Source organism: Amphiprion ocellaris, chromosome 22 (genome assembly GCF_022539595.1).
Source record: "Amphiprion ocellaris isolate individual 3 ecotype Okinawa chromosome 22, ASM2253959v1, whole genome shotgun sequence".
NCBI lineage: Eukaryota > Metazoa > Chordata > Actinopteri > Pomacentridae > Amphiprion > Amphiprion ocellaris.
The window spans coordinates 25,921,345-25,933,099 of NC_072787.1; the positions used below are offsets into that span (position 1 = coordinate 25,921,345).

General features: G+C 38.6%; 1 protein-coding gene across 2 annotated transcripts in view; it reads right to left on the bottom strand.

Moving 5' to 3' along the window:
• phex (phosphate regulating endopeptidase homolog, X-linked) overlaps positions 1 to 11,755 on the bottom strand; it is a 32,144-nt gene that overhangs the window by 17,377 nt on the left and 3,012 nt on the right. The window contains exons 1-3 of one of the 2 annotated variants that reach the window (XM_023291964.3): positions 7,301 to 8,945; positions 911 to 967; positions 646 to 807 (exon numbers count right to left, since the gene is read on the bottom strand). In XM_023291964.3, the coding sequence (XP_023147732.2) occupies positions 646 to 807; positions 911 to 967; positions 7,301 to 7,424 (343 nt within the window). In that variant the 5' untranslated portion in view covers positions 7,425 to 8,945. Of the gene's footprint in view, positions 1 to 645; positions 808 to 910; positions 968 to 7,300; positions 8,946 to 11,755 lie in introns of those variants that run through there. The other variant, XM_055007088.1, reaches the window with a different exon arrangement.

Sequence of the window (11,755 nt, forward strand, 5' to 3'; positions counted from 1 at the left end):
TCACAGCGCCACTTATAGAGACCAACAATCACACTCACATTCACACCTACGGACAATTTAGAGTCACCAATTAACCTCAGCATATTTTTGGACTGTGGGAGGAAGCTGGAGAACCTGGAGAAAACCCACCATGCACAGGAAGAACATGCAACTCCATGCAGAAAGATCCCAGGAAGGCCGGGATCTTCTAGCTGCAAGACGAAAGTGCTAACCACCAAGCCACTGTGCAGCCCTAAAGTTTTTTATACTTGTATGTGTTAAGTCTCTGAAATATTGGATTCCAGCTTGATTTCGTACTGAAACCTTGAGAGGTCTTGGGAACAGGTTTCTTTTCAAGCAGTCTTGTCAGACGAGTTTTAACAGCAAGGATGTGTTTTGTGGGTTTGCAAAATGTGTGAACACAGCAAATTTGTACTGTTTCCTCTAAAAAACTGTTCAGGCTTTCTTTGTGAGTCTTGGAATGTTACTGGAGTGCGACGCTAAATCAGTGAAGTGTTCTTAAATCTCCACTCAACAGATGAAGGCATCTGACCTTGTTCATGGCTTCTTTTACATTTCCTACTGCAGCAAAGTTCACCTCTTTGGTATTTGTTCTTTGTATAAACCACTCTTCAGCGCCGATGGAAAATTCCTGGCCAAACGTACCTTTGAGTCGGATGTCGACATGCTGCCGCAGCCACGGGTAGATGCCGTACGAGGACGAATCTTCAGGAATCGGGTTCTCCTTCAACCAGCCTCCACAAGAGAAAGTATAGAAGTCCTGGCAGGGGTCTACATCCCGATCCATCTTGCTTAGAATAGACCCCGCTGTGGAGATGAGAAAATAGTTACAATAAGCACCAGGAACTTTAGTCACCAATAAAATGCTTCAATTATAACCCAATCAAATGTACGTAAAGCAACTCCTCACCTGCTTCGATGCATTCTGGGGTCAGACAGAACTCCTCCTGACTGGATTTTTGAGACACTGTGGGAGAAGAACGGCGATTTAAATGTAAAATCACAGTAATAAACGTGGAAATGCAGGGTGGTTTGCCAGATGACACCCTGGATGCAGTAAAAGCACCAGTTACAGAACCGGAACTGGATCTGGGATTCAGACGATTGTGTTATTTTGTGAAATGTGTGGGTGCGATACCACCTCGTTCCACAACAAACACTGTTTACAAACAGTCTGCTGAGAGGCACTTAGAGGTGACTGGGTTTGTTGAACAGGAAGTCAACCATGGTCAGTCCACAAAATGAATGTAAACCTTGAAAAGTTGGAGAACACGGTGAACACAGTCTCATCAAAGTGGGGTGACTGTTGGGTCTGACCCATGGCCATTTACTGCATGTCACTCTTCTACCCATGTTTCCTGTTTCTCTCTCCACTGTGCACTATAATAAAGGCCAAAACAATAACTTAAAAAACAAAATTAAGTGATTGCTGAGGAGGTATGGTTCAATTATTTATTATCAGTTAATGCCCTGAATGTTTTGCCTGTAAAAATTCAGCAAAAATAAGTGAAAAGTAACAATTCAAACTTCTTAAATTGCAGATTTTGCTCAAATATCAGGCTAACCCAGAACGAAACAAAATCTGCACATTTTAAAGGCTATAAAACAAAAGTTGCACAATAATTTTCAATTGATAAACTCATTTCTTTAGATAAATGTGCTTCTGTACAAATAGCCTTGCAGGGAAAATGCAAAATGGAAACTTTGTCGAGAAAGCTCAGAAGATAAAAACATCAACAGTAAAATGTGACAAAGCTATAAATTTAGGACACCATCTTTTTATAGATGTGACCTCTTCTGCCAAAACAGACGCTTTTGTATTTACAGTATTTACATTCACCTTTTACGTTTCATTCATCAAAAAGTTACACCTGCAATTTTCTGTCCATTATAATCCACTGCTGACTCAAAGTACATTCACATATGTAACGTGATTACAATTTTGAGGTATTGTACTTACTTTTCTTTAGTATTTCCATCTTATACTTCTACTGCGTTACTTTAAAGCAGGGGTGTTAAACAAGCAGCCCATGGGCCCAAAGCGGCCTTCCAGAGGGTCCAGTTTGGCCCGCAGGACGACTTTGTAAAGTGTAAAAATTACAGAAGACATTTATGGAAGACGAACTGCAGATTGTAAATTTTTAAAACTATAAATTTCCAATAATTTCTAGACCAGGACAATTTGTTCTGATCATAAACTAAAATACTAGATTGCTCATTGTTCTTTTGTCGATTTGTGTCTCATTTTTGTAATATTTTGCCTTGCTTTGTTGTTTTTTTGTCTTTTTTGTCTGACTTTTGTTGCTTTGATCATAAAGTAAAATACTATATCGTGACTAATATATAACTGTGACTAAATGTTTTGTTCCTTTGTAGACACTCTGTGATCTGGAAGTCGTAATGTATAAATGATAAAATTGAATGTATTTTTCATAAGAAATTTCAGATTGTTTATAATGTTTTGTAATAAGACAATTCCTTAAATGTGAACATTTTTGCACTAAAACAAAGGGAATATTTGGAGTTGTGGTTATTTATAGGTTATTATGCTGTGATTTTACTGGTCACTTGAGACCAAACTGGGCTGAATGTGGAACCAGAACTAAAACAGGTTTGAAACCCCTGCTTTAGAGGAACATGTTGTATGTTTTCTTCCACTACATGCCATACTTTGTTATAAATGTTCATTTTTAGAGGAAGATTAGACACACAAACAAACCTGTTTTTAATAGCTTCGAGGTTTATTAGTTTTATGTCGAGTTAACTTCACCTCAGCAGTTATGATGGAAATCTTTGGACTGGGTGACTTTTTAATCTGTATTTATGATTATTCTTAATGTTGTTCCAGTTATTATATATGTTCTGATAAAACACATGCATGCAAATGACTTGAAATTATCCGACTTATGTTGAGTGTAATGCACTTTATGTCACTGTTACGTTGCATTAAGCAAACACTGTATTTAACTTCTTTGATTAATAGTTTACAAATAACAACATGACAGGGGTCTAATGATGACGTTCAGCTGAAACCTGTTGGTATCTACATATATACTACTCCATATGGGCCTGTTCCGCATAATAAGTACTTTATTTATAGCCCATTTTGCTGACAGTAACATTTCAGTTAATTTGTGACCACAGCATTTGGGTGAGGTACTACTACACTTATTTAAGTAAAGCCTCTGAATGCTTCCTCCACCGCTGTTTATGCAATAATTACACCAAATGACAGTGGTTATCAGAGGGGAGGGTAGTAGGGCAACATTCCCACAATCCACACAGACTAAAATGCAGCTGATACAGCTGCAGAAAGACTAAACAGCAAAGCCTCCCTTCACTACGGATGGAAAGCCAGAATCTGCATTGTGTGATCTCACTGATGAATTATCTTTAAATTATGAAGTCACAGGCAAATCTCCAGTACTTTCTGGAAAACAAACTGAGGGTACATTAAGAGTCAGTTATTTAAATACATTTGCAATAGAAAGAAAGGGAAAATAAATGAATAAAAATTATATATTTAAAATAATTTCTAGACCATGACAAGTTGTTTTGATCATAAAGTAATTTACTATATAGTTTTTTTTGTCATTTTGTACCTTATTTTTGTAATATTTTGTCTTGTTTTTGTTGGGTTTTTTATCATGTTTTTTCTCACTTTTGTCGTTTTCTCATTTTTGTCGTTTTGTGTTTCCTTTTTGTCTCACTTGTTTTTTGTCTTATTTTTGTCATTTTGTGTTTCGCTTTATTGGTTGTTTTTGTCTTGTTGCTTTGTGTCTTTTTTGTCTCACTTGTGTCATTTGTCCTTTTTTTTTGTCGCTTTGTGTCTCATTTTTGTAATATTTTGTCCTGTTTTTGTTGTTTTTTTGTAATTTTTTTTGTCATTTTGATCACAAAGTAAAATACTACATCATTCAGTTCCAGATACCGGTGACTAAATGTTTTGTGTCTTTATGTTTTGGTCGAGTCAAAGCAACTGATTTCGATGGAAGGCCAAGAATGAGCAGGCCTGTGTCACTCCTTATACTGACCCGGAAAACGCCACCCCAGAATCTTTTGATCAGTTTGAACTGCTAGTAATAGTGATAATAGGTTCCAGTCTCTCTTCTACATTTATTACATTGGGGAGAGGTCTGGCAATCCATGCTACTCAATAAAGAAGTTATATGTAAACGGTGTACTAGATCTGATTCACACTCTTGTAATTAAACGCCACAAAAAGACAGACTAAGCCATGCATTATTCACGCCACTCAGTGTGACCGCAGGTTTGCCCACTTCCCTTCCTAGAAGGTGAGCGTTGGCCAGCTTCTCTCACCTCTTTTGGCAGAAACTGCCGCTCTGTGAAGTGGTTCCGCTGCAAACAGGGGCAGCAGCAGGCCGTGAAGTGAGAGGACAGATTTAGAAACCAAATCCTCATTGTGAACGGCTGAGTGGAGTGTTGCACCACAGCGCCTGACCTCTGAGCTCCTCCGGTCTTGTTGTCTAGTTGGAGTCGCTGCTAGACATCGTGGCCACTTTTAGCATCAACGTGCACACTCACGGCTTCAACCCGCCTGGCCTCAACAACCCCCCCGCACACATGGGTTTAAACACACACTCACACAGATGTGTGAGGCTCCAGTGTCACTGCTAATGCCAACCTCATGTTCATTACTGAGATACCAAACAAGCCACCGATGCAAACACGCATGCATGCAGGTAAACACATTTGAGCGTCACACTCTGTAAAGTCATTAAAAAGTGCAGGAATCAAAGCGACCACTCAGCATTCCTGTGTCTGGTCATTCGCATGGCTGGAGACCAGAGGAGGGCTTCCATTAGAGTGACTGTGTGGGGACTGCAAGCATCGGCACAAAGCGTAATTACACTTCAATGCCGCCACAAGAATGCTGACTTCCCTCAATAACACAAAAAAGAAAAAAAAACAATAGTTACCCCACCCAAACAAACACAGGCACCCCTCCCAGCCACAACCATCTTTACAACCGCTGAAACTACTACTATGTGAAGTTTTAAAGAAACTGTTATTCAAAATTCGATTACTGGCAACGTGAAGCTACAATAAATTAGCCTAGCTTAGCATTAAGACTGGAAACAGGGAAACGGCTAGCCTGGCTCTCTGCAAAGTTTCAAAAAACTACTACTAGTACTAGTGCTACTACTACTATGTGAAGTCTTAAAGAAACAGTTATTCAAAGTTTGATTATTGGCAACATGAAGCCACAATAAATTGGCTTAGCAATAAGACTGGAAACAGTCTGGCTCTCTGCAAAGTTTCAAAAAACTACTACTACTACTACCTGAAGTCTTAAACAAACAGTTATTCAGAATTTGATTATTGGCAACGTCAAGCTACAATAAATTAGCTTAGCTTAGCATTAAGACTGGAAACAGAGTAACAGCTAGCCTGGCTCTCTGCAAAGTTTCACAAAGCTACAACTACTACTACTACTACGTGAAGTCTTAAAGAAACAGTTATTCGACATTTGATTATTAGCAGCATGAAGTTAAAATAAATTAGCTTAGCTTAGCATTAAGACTGGAAACAGGGAAACAGCTAGCCTGGCTCTGCAAAGCTTCAAAAAATTAGCTTACTGACACGTCGAAAGCTCACTAATTACCATGTTTCTACTTTAAATAATCAATAATTAATGCATCAAAATGAAAAAGTTGTGATTATCAATGGCATAAATGCAGCTGGGAGGGAAAAAGTTGAATACAAAATTCTTCAAAAATACCACAACCTCTTATTTCTACCCTTAAAAAAAAACAAGAAGTGAGCTTTAAAAGGAGCAGACCAGATTTTCGCATGTCCAGAAAAAGCTAGGCGAGTTGTTTTCCTTTGCTTCCAGGATTTATGCTAAGATAATGTTAAGCTAACACTCTCTAACCTCTTATTTAACTCAGACATGAGAGTAATATCAATCTTTACTTTGGGAAATAGTGCAAATAAGCAAATATTTCTTTATCAACCTGAACATTTTAGCTTCCCGGGATTGTTTTTAAATTTTAACTGAACTCTAGAATTCAGATTTTTTTTCGGCTGCTAATTCGCAATTTCTATGCACACGTGCAATCAGACATTAAAGTTAAAGTTGCCAGAAACTCAGAGATCGAACAATTAGTCAGCAGGAAACATCTGGAAACTTCTCACTTAAATAAACTGTGCAGCCTCAAAGTCATGTGCCATTGTGTTTCTATGAGTTTAACCTGGTTTTATTGGTATTTTATGTGGTTTTTGTGCTAATTTATATATTAATATTTGTTATTGTCACGTCCGTTTTCCCTCTTATTCCAGTGTTATGTGAATATCAGCTGTTTTGTCTGGACTGGGGATGTAAATTATTGGTCCGCCTACAAGTTACTTAACCCTTGTGTCATCCTGCATGTCAAAATTGGCCCAGTTTAAATTTTGAAAATGTGGAAAAAAAACAGATGTTTTCACAATGAAACTTCTGATGTCCGCATTTTCAACATTTTTGAGAAATCTTTGAATATTTTTTGGTGGAAAAAAGAAATGTTAAAGATGTTTTTTAAGAACATTCAAAAAAAACCAACCAAAATCCAGTGAATTTTGCTGGATTTTGGTTGATTTTTATGTGAATGTTCTTAAAGAAAATATTAGAAGTTTTACTGATATATATGGAATCACTTTAGATATTTTTAGGATTTTTTCAGAAGATTTTTACTCATTTTTTGAAAACATTTACAAGAATTTTCTTGCCAAATATGGGGGATTTTTTTTAAATAAAACTTTCAAGGGAAATTTTTAAGGAATTATTGGAATTTTCTTCCTGAAGGTTTTGCAAATTTTCAGAAATTTGGGGAATTTTTTTGCTGAATATTTTGGATTTTTTTCAGACAAGGAAACAATTTTTTTGGTGCCCATAAATGAGGACAACAGGAGGGTTAAAATGTCAGTGCTAATTAATGTGCACTGCCTCCTATAAATAACAAAATCACACACAGACTGCCTACACAATTCCCCACTAAATAATTTCCCATTCTGCAGCAATATACTTCTCCATGAGTCCAGTTTTGACTCCCACTGTGGAGAAGGTTCTGCGTGTCCACGTGGGCGTGTACGAAACCTTACATGAACCAAAAATAGTTGGACACCAGTTACCCGCCAGCCCTCCGCAAAGACCTTTGCTCCCAGCAGCCTGCTTTCTGTGTTATTTACAGTCTGCATGTACTATAATCTGAGGACGGCGTGTGTACTACACCATACATCAAATTCCTTGCAAATTACAGCGTAGGACATGAGAGGAAAATGTGTGTGTGTTTGGACTTACCCAGTATGAGAGCGAGCAGCAGGGCAGCACAGAGGCACACACACATGGCCAGAGCTATCTTGTAGAGTCGGCTGCTGCCCCTCTCAGGTTTAACCCCACCGCCGCCTAAATGCTCCAGCTCCATGGTTTACTATAACACACACACTGACACACCAAAGCACCCACACGGCCTCAAAACTTAATGGACCACAAATATTAACAAAAAAAAATCTGAATCTGACAAAATAAATCTAATTCATGGACAAAATTAAATCCAAAAGTTGTCTGAAATTTTAAAAAATTCTACTTTCACACACTTTGCCCTAAATTTAACAGCACAAACTTGATTCCCAATCCTGTCTGGCTCTCTCTGCTGCTATCTGTCTCTCTGCAGCTACTCCAACTTCAGCCCGGCTCTTCAAACTGTTCCTCCCTCCATCCCTCATTACTCCTCCTCCATCCCTCCCACTGGGAAACAGTGGACCAGTCCTCCCAGCGAGATCAACACAAGTCATTTATTAAAATCACTGGCTAAAACCAGAACCTTTTCTCTGCATGTGTGTGTGTGAAGCGTCAGCAGCTTTTATGAAATGTGTGTCTAATCTCATGTACAGGACAGCGGGGTGTTCTGCTCGTTTATCAGATCAGACAGTCAGTGAACCAGAACAAAATTAGACGCACATGGGACGCTGATTACAGTAGATTAATCTGATGATGATGATGATGCCGCCTGCTACAAACACATCTAGTCCGTCTTTGCTTTCTTTGAAGGCCCAGAGGTGCTGATGACAGCGACACCACATCTCCCCCTAACCCCCCTCCTCATTGTGGTGAGAACCCTTTCTGCACGTGCTCATTAGGGTTTGGGGCGTCGGCCGCAAAGCCCTTATATAGTCGTGACTTCCTGTGCTGCCAAAAACACCCATTCATCAGGCGGAAACACAGACCACGACGCCATTGTTCACCGTCATGACTCTCAATCACTCGTGTCCTGTTTATATCTCATTGTTTTAAAAGCTCGAGTGCTCTCCAGTTTGGATTGTCTCGGCCTCTAATTTCTGATCGCCATGGTTTCCGAGACATGGCTGCGTTGCACCAGCTATTCAGAAACCCATTCGCAAGAATGAAATTAAAGTACTTCCTCAGGTCACAATAATCACAAGCTAGTCTCAAGTTACTAAATGGGGATAAAATAATGCATTAATGCGCAAACTGGGTGCCTGAAAACATCTAAAGCTAATCAATCAGCTACGCAAAAAGGCTCTGTGGCATTGACAGTTAGAATAACTTTCAAAAATTGAAATCTAGACACTGTTAATGTGATAAATGACTATTGTAGCTGGAAACAGCTGATTTTTAATGGAATATCTCCATAGAGGTACAGAGGAACATTTCCAGCAACCATCACTCCTGTGTTCTAATGCTACATTGTGTTAGCTAATGGCGTTGAAAGGCTCATTGATGATTAGAAAACCCTTGTGCTGTTATGTTAGCACTTGAATAAAAGTGTGAGTTTTCATGGAAAACATGAAACTGTCTGGGTGACCCCAAACTTTTGAACGGTTTTGTATGTGAATTACATTCATGACCTTTCAAAAGTTTGGACACACCTTCTCATTGAATGCTTTTTTGTTTATTTTAATGACTATTTACATTGTAGATTCTCACTGAAGGCATTAGAACTATGAATGAACACAGATGGAATTATGGAGTAAACAAAGTGTGAAGTAAGTCAAAACACGTTTTCTATTTTAGATTCCTCAAAATAGCCACTCTTTGCTTTGATTACTGCTTCGCACACTCCTGGAATTCTCTCCATGAGCTTCATGAGTCCATCACTTTCCTTTTTGGTCAGATAGTCCTTCCACAGCCTGGAGGTCCAACCCCATTAAGAAGGCAAGAAATTCCACAAAGAACCTTGACAAGGAACACCTGTGAAGTGAAAACCATTTCAGGTTCTACCTCATGAAGCTCATGGAGAGAATAACAAGAGTGTGCAAAGCAGTAATCAAAGCAAAGGGTGGCTACTTTGAAGAATCTAAAATATAAATCATGTTTTGACTTTTTTTGTTTACTACATAATTCCATATGTGTTCATTCATAGCTTTGATGCCTTCAGTGAGAATCTACAATGTAAATAGACATGAAAATAAAGAACAACACATTAAATGAAAAGGAGAGTCCAAACTTCTGACTGGTAGTGCACATGCAAGGATTAATGTTTCACGGTTTATAATTAGTGGTAAAAATGGGATTATGCTAACCTAACTAACATTATGATTCATTTTGTGTAATGTTGTTAACATAACGGTTATAGTTTGAAGCAACTTGTTCATTTTCTAAGGATTTCTACCATTATCAAGTTTCAATGCAACAATACATCATACTTCTTGTTTTGTTGTTTAATCCTTCAACAGGACCTGTATTGGAAAGCTAATATTAAATTCAGTTAGCTACATAGTGGTTGGGCTCATATTACATTTTTTCCAACCCCAAGTACACAAGGGTCCACTAGGATCCGTGTGATGTAAATGTCATCATGTTCCCAAGTTAAATATCCTGAAAAGTGCTAATAGACTGATGTGAAATCTGCGTTTTTCAGTGGACAAATTCCACAGACTTTGATGATCGTGTGACTTTTTTTGTATCACTAGAGGCAGATCAAAGTTGGTACTTATTGCTTGAAACATCATAATTACGGGCCTATATTCACGGATGTCAGTAGATCTATTTCAAGGACATATTCCTGAGCAAGACATCTTTGGTTCACAGTGAAACGTCTAATCAGCTACTGGAGGCGCTGCAGTGAAATTTCATACGGACATTCATGACAAACCCTTTCAGCTTTGACGGCTTTTCTATTGGCTCCACCTTTAAGTTGCCATTAAGGGGTTTTACTAAAAAATCTCACCAAATACCATATAGATTGTGGTGAAATATAGTGTAGCAGACAGTCTTGTTGTATTGCTGAAATAGAAAGTTAAATCAGGGGCCTGTTTCTCAATATGAAGACAGACAGAGCCTGCCTCCCTCCTCTTCATCATCCCTCCATGTCTGTTTACCCAAACATGCCTTCAGGCTATCATTACTGCATGATAAGCACCAGAAACACGCATGCAAGGACACATAAGCAATCTGTCTGCACGGCTGGGGAAGAGAAAATTGTTCCTGTACGAGCCTTATCAGAACACAAATGTACACAGACAAAAGACGCCAAGTCCTGCGAGTCCGATCCTCCCATATTCTGCGCTAATTATTCAATTATGAAGTCTCAGAAAAAAAGGTGATAATGTGGAACCTGCTGACAGAGGTGTCTGCTCATCTCTGGTAAACACACCTCTGCGGCTAAACTGCAGGCTGTTCGGTATTTATAAGTCTGTGGGGAACACCCTACCAAATTACAATGTGTCACCCCTCTCGCTGACACACTCAGGAAACGTAATCACTGCACACCGACTCGTTGAAAACACTAAAGCAACACTGTGGTTTGGAGTGGGTTCTAAAAGTGTAGCCCTGTGTGCTTTTGTTACCGTGTCTGAGGAGGACAATGTGCCAGTGTGGTGGGAATATGACGGGTGTAAAATTAGAAAGGGCCTCCGGTCTGCAGTCTCCCAAAAGAGACAACAAGCAACCTGCATGTGACCTTTTTCAACTGAAACAACCCTGACAAACCGTGCTTTTTACTTGTAGTACAGTAAATCTACACGGTCTGATTGCTGCTTTTACTACGGTAAAAAAAAATACAGTAGTACTTCTCTCGCCACTGTTGAACTATCCAAGCTGTAGTGCATGTAGTAATATGACTATTTAGCTGAAAGTGGGCAACTTCAAACCTACGTTCAACATCATTCCAGAAACGGAGGACATTTGGGCTTCCAAATGTTTGAAAAATAAACCTTCTCTTTTACAGTTTTCTGTTCCATATTCATCATTAATATGACCACCCTCCCCAAGCCTGGTTCTGACAGACATTTTTTTCTTCCTGGTAAATGGATGTTTTTTCACCGCACACAAATATGTTTGGACTCGTGGAGGTTCTCTGTATTAATTTTATCCCAGTATGTGAAGTGCTTTGAGATGACATGTTGTGAATTGTCACGACACAAAAAAAACTGATTTCAATAAAAGCAATAAATGCATTACATTTTCTACATTGTTCTTGTTATTGTAGGTTTTACACTATTGTTCTTATTGTCATCATTCTTGCTCTTTTCTTGTTTTTTTGTGTTGTCATTGTATTTGTTGCTATTGTTGTGTCTCTTGTGGCTATTTGTGTTGCCATTGCTTCATTTTTTGATGTTACTGGACTTTGTATTGTTCTTCATCTTGTTTTTAATTATACTGCAAATCCACTAATAGTATTTGAACTCCTGTATATCTGGAAGAATGCATATTTCATAAAGAATTTGTATTTATATACATTAATCCAACTATATGTCAGATAAAAGTCATCAAGTAAAAAGTGCAGTGTTTACC